The sequence below is a fragment of the Enhydra lutris genome, unplaced genomic scaffold (assembly GCF_002288905.1).
Source record: "Enhydra lutris kenyoni isolate GAN:26980312 unplaced genomic scaffold, ASM228890v2 scaffoldscaffold66, whole genome shotgun sequence".
In the NCBI taxonomy this organism is placed as follows: domain Eukaryota; kingdom Metazoa; phylum Chordata; class Mammalia; order Carnivora; family Mustelidae; genus Enhydra; species Enhydra lutris.
The window spans coordinates 3,041,849-3,061,425 of NW_019154150.1; the positions used below are offsets into that span (position 1 = coordinate 3,041,849).

At 48.7% G+C, this 19,577-nt stretch overlaps 1 protein-coding gene across 2 annotated transcripts in view; it reads right to left on the bottom strand.

Moving 5' to 3' along the window:
• The window catches only part of LOC111159074 (coiled-coil-helix-coiled-coil-helix domain containing 6), a 244,275-nt gene that overhangs the window by 35,245 nt on the left and 189,453 nt on the right, over window positions 1-19,577 (bottom strand). For both annotated transcript variants that reach the window (XM_022521457.1, XM_022521458.1), the window contains one exon: window positions 10,835-10,905. In XM_022521457.1, the coding sequence (XP_022377165.1) occupies window positions 10,835-10,905 (71 nt within the window). The remainder of the gene's footprint in view (window positions 1-10,834; window positions 10,906-19,577) is intronic.

The following is a 19,577-nucleotide window of genomic DNA, read 5'->3' on the forward strand; positions in this document are numbered from 1 at the left end:
TTGTTTGTGATCAGATGGGGAAGAGGGCTGGCATATACCACATTCCGGGTATAGAGCAATACTTTCTTTTCCTTAAACATCTCCAGAGGAAGATAAAGGCTGTACAGCTTCCTTCCCTTGGTTATTTTGTTATGATCACTTATTGCAAGTCGGAAAGTCCTTCCCTAGATCTAACTTAAATTTTCAATCCGTAGTTCAAGGCTCTAAGCCTGTACCAGTCAGTCTCCTAAGAGGAATACAGGTACATCCTCTGGCTAGGCTTCTCCCTCCCTGCCTTTCAACTTCTCAGCCCTTTCACCACTGTGGTTCACCATCCCCCACTCCTGCCACCTGGGGCCTCCCCAGCCTCTCTGCGGCAAGCCTGAGCGGCACAGCAGGAAACGCCACTGCCCAGTGCTTGATGGCTTATGTGACATAGCGAATGCACAACAGAAAACCACTGGCTAATTTCTAGGTTTCCTTTGCTCAGTAACATTTCGACTTTGTTCCGGATAGAACCTTTGGCTACACCTGCCAGCAAAAAGCCATGCTGCCTGCCTCGAGGTTCATTTTCTGTCATCTCCCTGCTAATGCGTGAGAGGGCACGACAGCCCAAACCCAGCCAGCAGCTCCTGCAGGATCCCAGGGCAGTAGGCTGGGCCCTCATAAAGGTAGGGATGGGGCGCCCAGAGAGAAGCCCACTCTCCCCTGGACCCCTGGCCTTCCAGGAGCTGGGCTTCTGAGCCCAGAAACTCAATGTCCATTCTGACTTCACCCAGAACGGCAGCTCATGGGCACCTCACATGTTCACATGTCACATAAGATTTCTTCTGAACAGGAGCCACAGCCAAAGGACATTTAAAACCACAGATTAGTCCAACAGTCTCTGTCTTTGATGGAGAAATTCAAAGAAAGGGCATGAGGCGAGTTAGAGGTCAAGCATTGATCAGAAAACAACATACTGACACACATGTGTATGTACTCACACACATGTACAGACGCATTCACACTGATATGCCCTCCCACACAGTCACACATGTACATGTACACACATGTACATGTACACACATACATGTGTGTGCACGTGCACAAATGTGCAACCAAGAACACAGTTCCAGGGTCAGCTCGGGATCTGGTTCCCAACTGTACTGGGAACCTCCCTCTCCCTTGGCCCAAATCATCATCGATTCTTCTCTTGCAATGTCTCTGTATTCTTATTAATTTTTAATTACACAAGCTGCACACAAGTACATCTACTTTTTCACAAAATTAAAAACATAGCAGATAAGTTACAGTCCCCTCTGACTCTTTTTATAATTCTGAATGCCCTTGAACTGCCCAGGGGCAATCACGGTTTTCTGTTTGGAGTGTACCCTTCCAGACTTTCTTCTCTATATCCACACAAACCGCACATACCTACAGAACAGAGAGACTGTATGTGTGTCCAGTACACACACACAGGAGTAAACCACAACCTGCTTTTTCACCCAACAACATCTCATCTCCCAAGCCTCTTCCTGTGCTAGGGTACACGGCTCCAGATCATTTTTTTTTCTTTCTTTTTTTTTTTTTTTTAAAGTAGGAGGCTATGCAGGCAGAGGGAGAGGGAGAAGCAGGCCCCCCACTAAGCAGGGAGCCCAATGCGGGGCCTCTTCCCTGGACCCCAGGATCGCACCGAGCTGAAGACAGACACTCAACCGACTGAGCCACCCAGGCGCCCCTCCAGATGCCTTCCAGGCACCCCATCATTTTTTTTTAAATTTCATTTATTTTATTTGACAGACAGAGAGGGAGAGATCACAAGTAGGCAGAGAGGCAGGCAGAGAGAGAGAAAGGGAAGCAGGCTCCCCTCTGAGCAGAGAGCCTGATGCGGGGCTCGATCCCAGGACCCTGAGATCATGACCTGAGCCGAAGGCAGAAGCCCTAACCCACTGAGCCACCCAGGCGCCCCCGCCCCATCATTTTTAACTGCTGTTTGCTATTCAGAGTCAGGCAGATTACGCTCATCCACTGCCCTATTCACAGGCAGTGAGGCTGCCTCCAAATCGGTCACTCTTGGAAATGGGGATCCACGCCCCCTTGCCTGTGGCGGGTTGTGCACACATGTGAGGGTCTCTGCAGGGCATGTCTCCAAAAGGAGAGCTGAGGCGGAGGGTCCCTGTGTCTCCCCTTCTTTTGTGGCTCCAGATCCAGACAGTTGTTACCTTGTTTTATGTACTGAGGACTGCACCCTCTCAGCTATTGCACTTCAATCTCTCTCTCATTAAAATGTGAGTTTCTGTATAAGTAATACCTACTGTTTACTGAGTGTTAACTATGTGCTCAACACATTGCCTCATGATGCGCTTGGAACAACCTTCGGAAGAAGGGGGCCAGTGTCTCCAAGCAGTTCTGTCATCTGATGCAGCCCACACATCAGGCAGCATGGCTGGGAATGCACTCACTTGTCTGACCTCAAAGTCCTGCCCTAGGCCACCCTACACTTCCCCCATCACCCCACCACTGGACCTGGGACCCTGCTGTGCATGGCAGAAGCCTCTATGGAGAAGATGCTTAGACAGTCAATAATTTGTTTTTAAATCCCACCCCTGGAGTCTACACAGTGGGACTCAGCTCATCCACCCACCCAACACATGTTCGGTGGGTATCTATCACAGCCAAGTCCTGGGCTGGACAGTGTGGATGCAGAGAAAAAGAACATATTGGATTGACCCCTGGGGAAGACAAACAGTAAACAGAAAAGATGCTTAAGTTGGATTTCAAAAAGTGAGCATACTCTGCGAAGAAAAAAGAGGGGGCATTCTAGACAGAAAATAGGATCTACAATGGTAACTCAGTATATTCTGCATTCTGAAATCAGGAACTGAGCAGAATCTCAGACTGGAAAACTTGGTCTTTAGAAGCTGTCTGATCCAGGGTGGCAAACAAGTTTCACCCTGAATGCCAACCTTGATGAGAGGCCATCCAGGTTCAGGGGGCGATTGCTGGGATCCTCTGATGATGTCTGCTGGGGGCACATGATGGGGTGTGGGCAAAAAGCCAACTACTTCCTCTTTCCAGTGAAACCACAGAGGCTCTTCAAAGGTGGCCCACACTCACTTCCAGAACCAGCCCAGGGCTCTGGCCTGAGGGAGCACTACCATCCCAGATCTTTTGTTTGGACTTTCCATTCCCACACACCACATAAACACTCCCTCTATTGATGAATTCTCTCTCCGTGTATCTCTCTGTTGCTATAAGAGAGGCAGAACTCTGCCCGCATTGTGAAGAGCCCTGGGCAGGGGACGCACACACGCACACACACACACGCACACTAAAACTTACAGTACCAGCATGAGGTGGGGGGGATGTCTGAGTCAGCTAGTCAGCAAGCAGCTACTCCCCTTGTCTTGCAGATTCCTGAGAGGATAGTATCTTGGTAGAGTAGAAAAGAGCCAGATTCAAATAGGCCTGGGTTCAAATCTCACTCTGCCACCAGCTGGCTGTGTGTCCCTGAGTACTCTGTGGATTACCACATTTCATTGACACACAGGCATCATCATTTTCCCTGCTTTACAGACTAGTGAGCTGAGCCTGAGAGGTAAGGGGACTTAGTTTCCAGACCTGCAAGGCATCTGCCACCAGAGCTCCCTGCGAACAGGAGACCCTGGAAGCCACGTAAGTGCCTAGCAAAATAGCTGTATGTGGGTTTTTAAAAAAATGTATTAACTGCATTTTGATCTGTTAAATAGATTATTAAATGCGTTTTGATTTATAACCTCTCAAAGAGCCATGGACACCCGTTTAAGCCACATATTTTGGTAAATTTCCTGCTCCTTTTACAAAGTTATATAAGATAAGGAAGTGAGAATGAGAAACAGCTTTTGAAGTCAGACTAATTTGAACATTATTTGGATCAATTAAGACAATACTATTTTATTTGGGGTTCAAATAAATGACCATTGTCTTAATAGGTAATCAATCTGTCTGTAGCTCAATTAATAGAGCACCTGAGAATATACTCTCAGGTGAGCCCATCCCCTCCCCCACAGGTTATTCAATAAATCCTGGCTTCCAGGTGAGGGCAGGAGCTACCATGGAAGCTCAGCCCCAGCAAGTTCCAAGTCACTGTGTCCACGTTAATCAGACCTCTCTGGATCAAAGTCCTTGCAGCACAATGACTCGGTTTCAGGAAACAGTTAATAATCTTCTTCCTTCAACTCAATTGTTCTAATCTCTTTGAGGGGCGGCTCTCTGTGGGGCCAGGGAAGACTGTACAAGTTTCCTGACAGGGAGAAGTCGAGACAGGCTCTGAATGAATCCCACGGGAAGAGGACTGAAGGTTGTCATAAAAAATAGATGTGACACAATAAATGCAGGATGTTCCCTGGGGTCTTAATCTCTTCCTTCAGAAAACCTGAACAATCCTGCCTGCTGTGCTGTTGTGAGGTAGAGGGGCGAGCGCGCGTGCGTGTGTGTCTGTGCATGCATACATACTGTGGAGACCCACTTCTACCCCAATGACGGAATTCTTCCAAAACAAGAGTCTCCACACTGTGAATACTGGCCTCACCAACAACATTTCCCTTTAGTTTTGAGTTCTCCATTGACCCTCTGATGGGTATCTTCGGAGGCCCTGCATATATGGCGGGCTTAGCAGGCCTCAGGGAAGCTCAGCAAGCCCTGGAAAAGTTGGAGGGCCATCCATGCCATCAGTGTCTGATGTTGCTAACCAGTGTTTGATGGGCTTTGCTTTAGTTCTTACTCTCTTTCCTTTACCTGGCATGGCCATTTTCTGCTTGGCAAACTAATCATACCTCAAAAGCTAAGTTGAGACTTCTGCTCCCAGTTATAGTAGAGTAGCTTGGGGAAAATCTACACTCACCACTGAGAAAGAAATTTTAAAAGTTGACATTTAAGAAGTCTGTTTTAGGGATCTGAGGACCAAGACAAAATAGGTCTTGAGGGCCAAGATTATGAAGGGAAGGGACCTGTACAGAGGTTAGGTATTCACTCCTGGAGCCACTTGTCCCCACTGAGTTCTTGGGCAATTCTCAATGCAGGAAGGGAGGCTGAGAGTTGGGAAAACAGCTTAAGCTAAAGGGTGGAGAAGCTCAGAGCTTCTGGAAATCTCACAGGAGTATGGAGAGACACTAGTCCTTTGGAGCTCAAGGCTGCCACAGCAGCTAGGCCTTGAGGGACCAGGATTTTGGAGAAAGGAGCTAAAATACAGTGAGCCAACACTCAGTGGTCTTCCTCTTTTAAGGCATTTGTCCCATTCTTGAGCTATTTAAGACAAGAGGCTAAGGAGCCAAGTAAAAGCCACGGAAAGGCAAAGTGGAATTTTCAGAAGTCTCATGGAATTGAGGAAGCAAACACAGGGGTTCAGAGCTCACCAAGAAAGGAGGTGTCCTGGAGCCCTGGAAAGCCATGCCCTAGAAAGAAGGGTAAATCAGAAGTAGCCTGAGCTTTACCACACCTGCAGCAAGTGTTCAGTCAGCTCAGTTCCTCAGGTGGCCACCAGAGAACAGGGTGGAGCACTCTGGGGGAGAAGATACATTCCAGAGCCTCTGTATAGTCTCTACACAATGCTTGGCATTCAGTCAAGAATTACCAGGCACAACATTGAGATACCACCTTACACCAGTTAGAATGGCAAAAATTAGAAAGACAGGAAACAATGTGTGTTGGAGAGGATGTGGAGAAAGGGGAACCCTCTTACACTGTTGGTGGGAATGCAAGTTGGTGCAGCCACTTTGGAGAACAGTGTGGAGATTCCTTAAGAAATTAAAAATAGAGCTTCCCTATGACCCTGCAATTGCACTACTGGGTATTTACCCCAAAGATACAGATGGAGTGAAAAGAAGGGCCATCTGTACCCCAATGTTTATAGCAGCAATGGCCACGGTCGCCAAACTGTGGAAAGAACCGAGATGCCCTTCAACGGACGAATGGATAAGGAAGATGTGGTCCATATACACAATGGAGTATTATGCCTCCATCAGAAAGGATGAATACCCAACTTTTGTATCAACATGGACAGGACTGGAAGAGATTATGCTGAGAGAAATAAGTCAATTATAAGTCAGTAAGTCAAGAGAGTCAATTATCATATGGTTTCACTTATTTGTGGAGCATAACAAATAACATGGAGGACATAGGGAGATAGAGAGGAGAAGGGAGTTGAGGGAACTTGGAAGGGGAGATGAACCATGAGAGACTATGGACTCTGAAAAACAATCTGAGGGTTTTGAAGGGGTCGGGGGTGGGAGGTTTGGGGACCCAGGTGGTGGGTATTATGGAGGGCACATATGGCATGGAGCACTGGGTGTGGTGCATAAACAATGAATTCTGTTACACTGAAAAGAAAAAAAAAAAAAGAAAAAAAAAAAAGAAAAGAAAAAAAAAAAAAAAAAAAAAGAATTACCAGGCACACAGAGATAGGACCAAAAGCAAAAATAAAAGAGGGGAAAAAAAAAAGGCAACAGAAATAGACCCTCAGATGACCTCAAAATAACTAATAGGTTCCAGAAAACAGATGGCAAAACCAGGATTTCAGCAGAGACTGGGAATCAAACAAACTACTGGAACTTCCAGAATTGACAAAAATGCAGTAATTGAAATTTAGAATTCAATAAATAGGTTTAAGAGAGACTTGAAACATTAAAAGGATTAGTGAAGTGAAAGGTCAATAGAGAAATTGCAGGACAGGATGAAGATTTTTTAAAAAGTGACGAAAAACAGAAAATGAGGCACAGAGACAAATGAGACACAGTAATACATGTAACTGAAATGCCAGAAAGGAGGAAAGACAAAATAGGGCAGAATTTTATTTGAAGAGATAATGGCTGAGAAATTTCTAAAACAAGAGGACATCAAACCCCAACACATGTGCCCCAAACAGGAAAAAAGAAAGAAAATGGACTCCTAGCCACATGATGGTCATATTGTTAGGAAAACCAAAGACAAAGAAAAGCTAAACATCAGACAGAGGGGAAAAAAAGGTAATTACCAAAAAGGAGTAATAATAATATCAAGAGCTGACTTCTCCAGGGAAAAACAGATATCAAATCAGAATGTAAAGATACCTTCAAGGAGCTCAAAGAGAGGATTGCTACATTCTTCAAAACTGAAGATGAACTAGATTTCCAGACAATTAAAATAGAGAATTTATAATCAGCAAAGCCACACTAAAAGAAATACTATGGAAGTTCTTCAGTTAGAAGGAAAATGATCTCAGAAAGAAACCGTAAATCTGTATATCAGTAATGATACAGAAAATCTGAACCTGACTGACCAACTGAACCTAACTGACAAACACGGAATACTACACACACTGGCAGAACACACATTCTTTTCAAGTATACAGAAGGCTTAGCAAAACAGATCACATACAGGCTATAAAGCAAGGTCTCAAAATTTAGAGGATTTAGAGTATATCCTTCAACCACAGAATTAAACTGAAAATCAATTATTCAAAAAGTAACTAGAGGGGTGGGCTTGCTCAGTCAGTAGAGTGCGTGACTCTTGATCTTATATAATTATATAAATAACCCATGAAAAAAATCAGAATAAAAATTAGAAAAATTTTGAACTCAATTAATAATGAAAACACAATACATCGAAATGTTAAGGTGTAGCTAAGGCTGCGTTTATAGATAATTCAATACCTTAAGTGCATACATTAGGAAAGAAAGAAAGTTGAAATGGTATTTTACTAATTTTAGGATAGGAGTGAAATCTCTAACACAGGTTACAAAGTTCTGTGTGGTCTGGCTTCTGCTCACTTCTTAGTCCTGATCTCTCATCCTTCATCCTTGTCTCTCTTCTCACTCATTCCTCTCCAGTCACACAGGCCTTTCAATTCCCTGAATATGTTAAATCACTTCCTGCCCCCAGGCCTTTGCACACGTGGAAACTTCTGTTTGAAGTGCTCTTTCCCCTTTCTTCCTCTGACCAAAGGCTCCTCATCCTGCAGGAATCTGTTTAAATGTCACTTCCTTGGAAAAGCCTTCTCAACCATCTAAGTCTGCATTAGGGTCCTCAGACATGTGCCTTTTAATTCAGACACTTTTTTTCACGGCTCATTACTGTAATCAATCATTGTTTGGGCAATTGCTTCTGATGCAATTAATTTAAAAATATTGTTTGTCATTCTCCAAATGACAAGCTCCTTGCTGACAGGAACCAGAGCTGTCTTGTTTATCATTCTATCACCAGCACCTAGCATGGCGCCTGGCAAACAGTAGGTACTTTATACATGTATGTTAAATGAACAAATGAATACATGGACATCTAGTTAGCCACCTAAGTAAACATCCAGTTTACTCAAAGTTGTTAAAAGATGTTCACTGTCTTGGAAGAGAACTATTATTGCTGTCAACAGTTAGCATTTATGATACAAATTACAATCATTTGTTAATCCAAGAAATCTCCCAATCAAGGATTCCGCTTTCCATCCCCAGTGTTTAAGTAAAATAATTTCTAACTCTGCACTGCTTCCTGTTTACTCTGTTTGGGGAAAGGCAATTTTTGTTGTTCTTGGTAAACTCCATTTATTTATTAAATCTGTGCCACACTATGCCAAGCTGGGTGTTACAAGAGTGATTCAAATGATTGCTATTATTAATAATAATCACAACACTACCACCAACTGTTGACATGTGAGGTCTACTTTCCGTGTGTTATCTCACTCAAAGCATTTAGAGGGGTATCAGCTCTGTTTTGTGTGTGAGGAAATCAGAGAGGTGAAACGACCTGCTCAAGGTCGCAGGACTGGCCAGTGAGAGGCAGGGCCAGGCTGGATTCCAGGTCTACCTAACTCTAGAGCCTAGGCAGGCTCAGCGCCATCCCGACGCCCATCTCACACTCAGAGGGGCCCTCGAGGGACAGCGACGATGCAGAGACACGTGGAGAAGAGCCGTGGCTCTGAAGCATTTAAGTGAAGCTTGACCCCAGCCTGGAGCGTAATCGGGCCAGGTGAGGGGCATCCCCACCACTCCAGCCTCAGTTCTTCATCTGTGAAATGCCCGTGGTAGGAAAGGAGAGGGTACAGTCTAAGTGCCTTGCAGAGCACCTCTGTTTAGTCATATGCTTAGCATATAGTAGTAATTATCAAGGGATGTTATAAACCTTTGAAAAAACCTTTCGCTTCACTCAGATGAAGAAGACACTCATATGCCATCTCCTTTGCCTTCAGAAGACATGAGGATGAGAAAGGATGTGACCCCAAAGTCAAATGCACTAATCCAGGGGACCAGGAGGCCAGCAGTCTCCACCCTCAGGATGGTGGGCCACATGGCAGGTAACAAAATGGCAGGGATCACTGACAGTAAAGCTGCCTGCCTTTCCCGAGTCTCTTCTTGGGGGGTGGGCTATTCCACGATCCAGGTAAAGAGAGAGAGGGACTATGGACCTGACATCACTGCCCATTGGCAGCTCCAGCGGAAGGGCCTGCACGAGGGGCTGCACTGTGGTTTTTTTCCATTTCCAGGGATCACATTATTGGGCTGGCTATCATCCCACAGCATCTGGGGTGTGACTGCTTCTCAACCTCTTCCTTTCACTGAGTATGATTCTGAGTGTTTCTCAGCTCTGGACGAACCAGCTGGGCCCTTGCCTGCGAGAGAAGCTGGAACATTCTATTCCTTGAGGTCTATGCAGCTCAGTGCATTTGATCACACCCAGAACCCTTGTGGGATCCCAACGGGCAGATGCAAGACCTTTCCATCTCCACCTGCTTACTGGGAAGTTCTTTCTCTGAGTCTCCTGTTACTGCACTAGGACTTGAAATCACACGATAAATGCTTTTCCCCAAAGCTGCTCTGTAGTCCATTCCAGCAGTACGGACCCCTAGCTTCAGCTGCCCCATGCTGCACCCCAGATTTGTACTGAGTCCATCTGTTCCCACTGCCCTTCCTGGCTCCTTGCATGGTCTGCATCAGCAGCTGTATTTATAAGCACTTTGTCACCTCCTTGTCACCCAAACCTCCCTCTGATGATTCCTTCTTGTCGTGCCACATCTAAGCCCTCACCATTCTGCACTGTGACTGGTTTGCCTGGGGAGACACCCTGATTTACGCCCAGGAGGGAAGGGAAGACCCTTGGGGGATGAACAGGGCATTGGCCCAGTCCACAGGGACCACCTTCACACAAAGGACCCAGAGCACAAGGCCCAGCTCTCCCTTCCACGGCACCCTCTGCAGACCGACCTGTGACATCCCCCTGAAGTGCACGCATAATGTGCACATGTGCACGCATAATGAACACACTGCAAGCACCTGCCACTCCTTAATGTTCTGGCTCTGAGGCCTCCCTCATAGTGCAGGAGCAGGACAGGCAGGGGACTGGATGCTGGCACTCAGCGCTATGTGACCTTAGCCAGCCATCAGTGTCCCTGAGCCCCAGTCCTGCTGGGAGTAAAATGGGGGCTGCCCTGGGCATGTCAACATGTGAGAGGTACATGGCTCAGGGCCTGGCACACAGAGCTGCCCTCAGGAATAGGCTGCTCTGAAAACCACCTCCACAAATTGAGGTGGGGGGCAGCGGGGCAGCAGCTCCCCTTTCTTGACTCCCCGGGGAGCCTGACGGCCAGTCTGTGGCCCAGCCTGCAGAACATCAGGCCTGAAACAAGTCTACCAGTCTACCACAGCACCCTTCCCACCACCAGGAAGCCAGGGAAGAGCTGAGTACTTATTTGGCCAATTACAGATGACCAATGGCTGCCTCATATCCAGGTGAGAGACCGAGGAACAGATGGTTGTCTGTGTTATTAGAGAAATTAGAAATTAGGCAGGTGGTGGCAGGTTTCAAACCATGTGTGGTGATTCTTACAAATACAGGCTAAGTTTACAAAAAATAATAAGCAAATTCTTACTTTATCGTGCCCTCCATTTTCGAAGCTGCCTCATGGAATTGCTGTGAAGACAGTTTATACATCTCGACATTCTACAAAGAGAAAAACAGAAGTGGTTACCAAAGATTGAAATTTCCCTCTGGCTCCCTCAGGGGAGCAACCACGCTAAAAATCGACAGATACTAATTTCTTGACCAGCATCAAAGCAGATCAGTGATTGCGGCATAGCTCGGGTCTAGCTCCCACCCACCGTGGGCCAACCCTAGCTGCAGAATCTCAGGGTAGCAATGGCTGGACCGACACGTGGATCCTCTGGTTCGGGGGCCGGGAATACATCACCCTGAACAAGACCTGGCCTGTCACCTGATTTTGTAAATAAAGTTTCAGTGCAACACAGCCACACTCATGATTTGTTTAATCATTGTCAGTGGCTGCTTTTGTGCTACAATAGCAGAGGTGAATAGCTTAAACAGAGACTAAAATACTTACCATGTTTAAAGAAAAAAACATACTGAGACTTGATCTGGTCCAACCCCTGTTTTGTAGGTAGGTGAACTCTGCTGCCAGAGGTGAAGCAACTTGCCCAAAGCCACACAGCAGGCAGCTGTGCCAAGACCACAGCCCAGGTGTCTGATTCCCAGCTGGGTGCGTGCTTTGCTGCCTGCCAGGACCACCTTGTTCCCTGGCAAGATGGCTCCCTGTCCAGAGCTACAGGGCAGGACCAAAGGCTGGTACCTATCTCCCTTCTGAGGTTACCTAGTAAGTGTACACATCCAGACCAGGCCTGTGTAGAGGACAGCCTGGCCTTACAGTAAGACAAAGCTGGGCTGAAGCCCTGGGGCCACCACAGTGTGACTCTCGGTAAGTTACTCCCCTAGTTTATGCCTCAGTGGCCCAGAACCTAGCACTTTCCACTTGTTTCCAGAAGAGATCAATAAAAATGCACCGGCTCACCCGACCTGCCACCACACTCCTGGTGGGGCCCCTTGTGGCTCCCAGTGGATAGACTGATTTTTTTGCAGGAAGCAGTCTTCAGAATGAAACCCCAGAGGACAGCCCAAGATGGGCCAACAGTCAGACTTCCCTGATGAGGGTGACAAGATAGCACAGGTGTCATGGGAAGCCTGCCTAGCCATGCAGACCTGGGCCAGACCGTTCTCAGAACCTATGTGTGTGTGGGAGGGTTGGTTGCCCCTCTTTTACAGATGAGTAAATGGAACCTTCCAGCTTCAGGGGCCTCCCACCAGCATGGGTCAGTCCCTGCAAGAAGTTTGAGAGGCAGTTAAAGGGACCCTGAAGTCACAGAGCCGTGCCCCTATGCTTGCCTTTCGGACTCTAAGCCTGGATCTCCCCACTCTACCATTCACAGAGACAGCCTGGCCCAGAAGGAACAATTTACTCCTTAGACAAAATGTTAAAGGTGACAGATAACCAGACCCGAGCCATGCAGGGGAAGCACCTTACCCCCAGGGCACCCCACCATCCATCTATATTCTCTGTAACCTTCTCGGTTACCAAGACGGGGGCAGGAAGCACCTCCCCTAGAGACCTGCAGGGTATCAAAGGCAGAGTCTGGGTATGAACCTGGCCCTCATTCCCATCCTGGTATGTGCCTCAGGGAAGAGTCAAATGGGAGGGCCCACCAAAGGGGGTGTGCCTGAGGGAACATCTGGGGCCCAGACCAGCAGGAGCCTGGGTGCCAGAATACTGCACTGGGCTATGCTGGGGTGAGTCCCGTGTTAGGTCTTCCACCCCCCAAATGCTGAGGGAGCCTGGCAGGTCCTCACCTCTGAGCCCGGGAGATAGGCCCTGCCTCTCTACACCAGCCATCAGGCACAGCAGATGGGAAATGCGAACACTCCCAGCACACATCGGGCGTGAAATACACAGGGGTTCTCTTCCCCCCGCTCCTCAGCCACGATCGCTCTGGCTCCTACAGGTCTGTGTTGACTCCAAGCTGCCCCATGTTTCCTCTCTAGAGTCCTGATGTTCCAGCAAAGAGATTATGATTTTGCCTCAACCAGTCTGACATTCGACCAACGTGGAATGTCCTAGGCATGGGCATAAGGACACAGACATGAATTGGTTGGCTTCTCCTCCCACTCCACGCAGATGCTCTTCTGTGATATCCTTGATTGGGATCATTTGCAGTCAGTCTGACCTTTCCATCCATGGGCCCTCCCAGGGATGGCGTGTCCCGCAGGCCCACCTTTCCATTTTTCTTGGGCATATGCGTTCTGTGTTCTTTAGTGAGTCACTTACTTCTAGCAGCTTATTTCCTCATGGTAAGACAGGGCTCCCACTCCCTTGCAGGATGGCTGAGAGACGGAGTTGAGTGGTGGCAGGCTCATGGTGCCCACCCTGCCCACTGCAGCCACAGGTCATGGCACCACTGGACTTTCTGAGGGGGGCTCAGGCCTTACTAAGCTCCTCCATCCGCCCCCGCGCGGTTCTCTTTGCCACAAAAGACAGTCTCTCAGCTCAGTCTCTCTTTGGAGACGTGTCAGGTCACTGTCTTCTAGGCCTGTGGCCTGTGGTCTGTCAACGTCCCTTCCCAAGGTGGGCTGCTGGGACCCCTAGCACCTCTGTGCTGTCTCTGCATCTCCATGTGAATGCGGCTCGGCCAGGACAAGCTCAGCAAGCAGCTGAGTTGCCTCCGAGCTCAGACTGAACATGTGGTCAGCGAGATTTGTCACAGGAAGTGCCCACAGGCCAAGAAGTGGTTGTGATTATCCTGCTGCAGCTTCCTCTATTGTCTCTCAGAATGACTCAGAGGAATTCCCCTTCCTGTTGTGCCCGCCCTCCCTGCTGAGTCTGCCATGTCATCTGCCTGAGCAGACCCTGGGACCATGCCCCACAGAGAGTTCCCTGCGGCTCCCCTGGTCCATGGAGGTCCTGGTCTGTGCCTTGGGGATGCCGAGCCCACTGCTTGTGTCCACCAGGCCTTCCTGAGGGTGCTAGAGTCCACTCAGACCCTCTGCCTGGAGGAGTAGGACATTCTGCAGACCCTTGGGCCGGACCATCACTGTGGGCTTCTCTAAGGATGGGGGCCACCCATGCTCATACGGAGAACCTGCTGGGTGCCGGGGATTCTAAGATGAGCATGCCTGCCCCCGCCCCCAGCCTCACAGGGCTCCCAGCCAACACAATGTCACAATTACAGTGGGATGCTCAGCCAACTGTCCCACTGAATAGTATTTCACGTTAGGTTCCGTGATGACAAACAATGCTGAAAGGCACATCATGGCATCTTTACCTTTGTGCACGAGTGGGCATAGCCAAAAGGTACATTCTAGAAGTCAAACTCTTGGGTCAAAGAGTACTTGTACTTTTAAAAAATGGAGTCTTACATGATGAGCATAAATGAGCCAATAATTAGAGGAAGAGGGAGGGACAGCACACGTTAGATGTTGGAGTCTTACCAGAAGTAAGGGAAGGGGCCACAGACAAAGATAGCTTGGAACCTGGGGTTCCCAACTGTAGGCCAGAAGGCGGGTTTTACTTTTTATGAGGGGGTGGCAGGGGAGATGTGTGTTTCAGAGAACATTCTGGCAGCTGTGTGGACCATGGAGTGTGGTGCCAGCAGAGTGCCTGGAATCGCCTGCAGCATTGTCCCACAGGGCCTGGGGAGGCCTGGGCGCTGTGCCTGCCTGGAGCCCCATCACCCATTTAAAGGTCGCAGGGAAATGGCTCCAAATGCACTGTACTGAATGCCCACACGTCAACCAGCACCCAGTGATCGTCAACTATTATCCTCCCCATTACACTCTTCAGATTCCCGATCTTAGAGTCTTGTCCTCCCTCCACCCTATAAACAGCCGCCCCTCCTCCTCCTCCAGCTGCTCCGTATACACATCTGAAACCAGAAGACCTGATCTCCATTAATTAAATCTGCCATTAAAAATTAAATAACGTGAGTAAGAAGGTGTGAGTGTTATCTCTATGGGTTTCAAAAGTCACAGTGTTTCTTCAATTACTTCCCAGGCAGTTTTCATATTTCATACTGTCTGATTTCTCCAAGGGCCTGGATTTGCGAGATCAAAAGAGAGTGTGATGGTGAGGGGGAGGCACAGGGAGAAGGCTCAGAAGGGGACGACAAGGAAACATGTCACAGGCCATAGAAGTGGTCCGGCTACCACCACTGTGGAGCCATGAGGGACCAGAGCAGGGCAGGGTGTGTGTTGGGGGGGAGCCTGCGCTAACCTGCTAGCTGGGCAGCGGAGTGAGCTGTTGCTGTCCTAGAAGAGAAGACAACAGAGGTCAGTGTGAGGGCCTGCAGAGAGTGGCTCTTGGGCCTGAAAGCCCTTCCAGGGGTCATGCAGACCCGCACCTGAGCAACAAGGATTCATAAGTTGCCTACTGTGTCTCTGGGCCTCTGCTGGGTGTCCTGGGAGACAGTCTACGTGGTATTTCTGCTGGGGAGGGAAGCCTGAACCAAGGTCTAAGGACCATCCTGGGAACAAGTGAGGCAGCTGGAGGGGCAAGGATGGGTATGGGCCCTGGAGTCAGAATGCAGCCCCTACGGTGTGTGTACACTGTGGGCCAGTGTCCAGACCTCTGTCTCTGCCTCTTTAGCCTCTCGTCTGTAAAATGAGAACAATAATGGAGCCCCCTTCATACGGTTGTGTGGGAACAGGTATAGATGCCAATGAGATAATGCATATAAAATGCTTAGAACCGTGCCTGGCACAGAGTAAATGCTCAATAAATGTTTTGAGAACTTAAGGGGCAAATGCATATTAACCAACAAATATATTTGGAAGAGATCTGAGAATAGTAAAAGTAAGAGAGGTTTGCTTGAGGATGTAAATTCCACAAAGGGAGGGGTTTTCCCCTGTACTGCTCGCTGATCTGTGCCCAGAGCCTCCAACCATGTCTGGTGCATAGTAGGCCCTCAATCAGAAGTAGAGTGAACAGAAGTAGAGATAAGTACCATTAGAAAAGATTCAAAAACACAAGTGGGGTGTGGTCGTTTGTGTCGTCCATCAAGAAAGTTGCCCTCTTCCCCTGTGGGGACCGAGGAGGGCGCCACACAATCGAATGGGGACATGTCGCTCAGAAGGCTGGACAGGATCACTGAGGCCAGGCACCAGAGCAGGGACTTCCAAACAGCCTGGTCCCTCTGCGCCCAGAGCAGGGCTTCAAGGGGGGAACGCCCACCCCTCTGCCACATGAAGACACGATGCTCAGAGAGGCAGTGGATCTGACCCTCGGGGCCAGAGCCTCAAGGGAAAGAAGCAGGACTTGAACCCAGGCCCATCAGCCTCCCACTCAGTGCCATGGCCTTCCCTTTGTGCCCAACTGGCCCCCAGGGAGAAACTTAACAAGGCAAAGGCCATGCAGACAGCACTCCAAGCTAATGTAGAAAAATGCGAAGTATGGGATCCCAGCTGTCCAGTGCAGGGGGAGATTGCCAGCAAAATCAAAATCAGTGCAGGCTGTGGAAGGGCCCAGAGGTGAGGGCTCAAAAAATCCCAGAATCCCAGAGTGAGGACAGGAGAGCCCCAAGCCAAGTGCTGGGGACGTGGCTGAGGGCCGGTCATCCCGGGAGCTGTGGAACTCACCGGCCTAATTACCAAAAGCTTCTCAAAGCTCACAGGAACGTTAAATTTTAAGGGGAGTGAAAAAAAATTAACGTATTTGGGATTTAAAGAATCTCTGACTTGAAAATAGTAAAAAGCACAAAGAAGAAATGCACGTAAGCCTTTTGTAGTGTCAAATAATCAACATAAAAATTTCTAAATCTCAGGACATGTGATCAGAAACACAGTTGGCAAAGAATGGAAATTCAGTTTTGTGAAATGGCTTAACAGCTGGTTCCTGGTTATTTAGGAAGTCACACAACTATACCTTTGTCTCTTTCCCTCCTCCTGGGTACCTACCAGCTCCTACTCTGCTGTCATGTGGAGAAATGACCTCTCTTTCCAGACTTGCTCTGGCACTTACTGTAGATGGGGGTTCACAGACAATAATCTTTCCCTCCATTGCTTGAACTCAGCAATGTCCACCTGGGGTCTTTCAGAGCTAGCGCTCCTTCCTTCCATGGTCTCCTCACCCCCACGCCCACCACCTGAACTGTCACAGCCATCTATGGTCAGGCCACACCCAAAACCTCCCCCACCTCCACCCAGGACAGCACTCTCTAGGATCTTCCCTGTACCCCCACAATGGCCCTACCTGGGATTCCCCATATTCCTCCTTGTACCCTGCAAGATAGCCCTACCTAGTACCTTCTATTCCCCAGAAGGGCCACAAACCTAGGGCTCCAACTTCATCTGAACCTTCCACACAATTTGTAATTCTCCACAACAGCTTTCCTGACCTTAACTTGGTACCCACCCCGAACTCCTATTGTGGGTATCTGACTGTGTTTCAACTTCAGAGACGAGTGAGGCTGCCACTGGGCACCAACAGGCACATCTCCCCCAGGACCAGACACGCCTCTGTCTCTGCGCATGACCCTTTGCTCCCAGAGGCGAGCCTACCATCCCTTCAGGCTGCTGGGTTCCAGGGTCCGCAGGGGCATGTGAAGATGACTCCTTCTCCCTGAGCCTGTCACCTCCTGGTCCCGTGGGGTGCTCTGAGGGTACAGTGAACAATGGGTACAAACTTGCCCAGCGTGTCAGTGTTCACTTGTTTCTTCCATACATTCAACCAGTATTTACTGAGTGCCTACTGTTCGCCAAGCCTTGCTGTACAATCAGAGGGCACAGCAGTGAACGTGAAAAATGAAGTCCTTGCCTTCACAGAGCTAACAGTCTGGATATGGAAAGACAAGAAAACAATTCTACTCAGAAGTGTCATAAAGGGACGTAGCAGGTGAAGGGAATGAAGAGTGACAAGATGGGGTGGGGGCTATTTTAAAGTTGAGCCAGGCCTCTCTGCCAGGGTGCCTTGGGCTAGATGTGAAGAGGGAAATAAGATTCAGGGAAGGTCCTAAGATGGGACTACAGATGCACTTGGCATGTTCTTGGGAAAGCAAGGGAAGTGTGGTTGGAAAATGTTCAAGAGAAGAACAGATGTAGGGAAAGGACAGGTTGGCAGGGAGCCACCGGGAGGGTTGATCGGGGGATAATATGATCTGATTTCCACTCTGGAAGGATCAGCGGCTGTCATGTTACAAAGAGAGAGTGGAAGGACTGCCCCAAGGGAGCCGGTGGGTCCTTTCCTGAGGGTGGGACAAACACAACCCCACACCAGTGGTAGAGACTCAGCCCTGTGGAGTCCAGGAGACAACATGTGGGGCATCGGGTAGGCTGCTGGGGTGTGAGGGAGGGGCGCAGGGCAGTGGCTGGAGCCTAAACAAGGACTCCCGTAGCTTTGCTACAGAGCCTGCACAGTAAGTCTTAGCTGAGCACTGAGATCCCTCTTGTCCCTCAGCAGAACGGGGTCCGTCGGTCATAGGATCCCACTCTCAGTTCCTCTTTCCTTCTGTCAGGCACTGTGCTCCTCCTCTTGTGCTTTCTCATTAAGTCCACCCCCTACATTTGCTGCAATGACCACCATCACCTTAACTGCACCTCTCAGCTTAAAACTTTCCATGCCCCTCCCCGTCTGCAGATTGGCCTCTGACTCTCCCTTTGAGATGGCCCTCTGTAATGAACAACCTTTGCACTGGCCCTGGTAGGCTCTGCCCTTCACCTGAAACAACTCGCTATCTTCCAAGCCTCCATCATGCTCTCTGTATTGTTTCTTCTCCCAACTCTTCCCTGGCCTCCTGAGAAACTCTGATTTGTGCTTTGAGACACAACAACATCCCCTCTGCTGGGGAGTGTCATTCCTCTCCCACTTCCCAAGCAAAACTGATGTTTCCCTTCTCGGTGCTCTGTACCATGCTTTTCAGCAGCATTTCCCATAGCGTGTGGCAATCCTCTGCTAATACGCCTGTTTCCCCAGTTCGGACTGGGAACCGCATGAGCCTAGGGTCAGCTTTTTTACTTTATTGATCCATACTTGAAGAATGAACAAAGGTCTTGTTATTCAGCTCACTCTGGACCTTGCAGGTCTCTGGACTCTGCCTGCCGCCTCAGCTCTGCCCTCATCACCTCTGGCCTAAAGTAGCCAATGACTTTCTACTGGCTGGGCCTCCAATCCTGGTGATCTGCCCTCCTCGCGGCTACAGGAACAGTCCTGAAGCAACACCCCGTCATGTCGTGCCCTACTGTGTCCTTCCCCTCTCCCACCAGGGCACCCCCATCCTGCCCTTCCAGGTACCCCTCATTCCCTGGACATCTCCACATCCCCTTTCCTAACACACATGGCTGGCTGCTGTCTGAACCTTGCAAAGATGTGAACTGCTAATTAGTGTTGTGACAGTGGCTTTAGGTGAGACCTTCCGAGAAATATTTGCATTTGTGAAAAGTCAGAGAAAAATGATCCCTCTCTGTCACTTTCTGCTGTGCTAGAATGAAGAGTCTAAGGTCAGAGCTGGGTTTCCTGGACCACGCCCCTTCTCTTCTGTGTGTTTAAGACTTCCAGCATTTCAATTGCCTCTGGGATGTGTATGTGTGTTGCGTGCGTGTGCACTGTTGTGTATGTGACTGGGGGTGGGATTTACCACTCTCCTTACAAGAGGGTGAAGAAACAGAGCTCTAGGCATCTACATACACACAACACACATATACACTCACACACATACTGTAAAGCACTAGATAAATGTAGAGCTGTGTTAATCAGCAATAACTGTACATGTTTTTTAGAATTTTGATTTACACTGAACACTAAACTTTAGCCACCAGACCTCTAGATGAGTGCTGAACTTCAT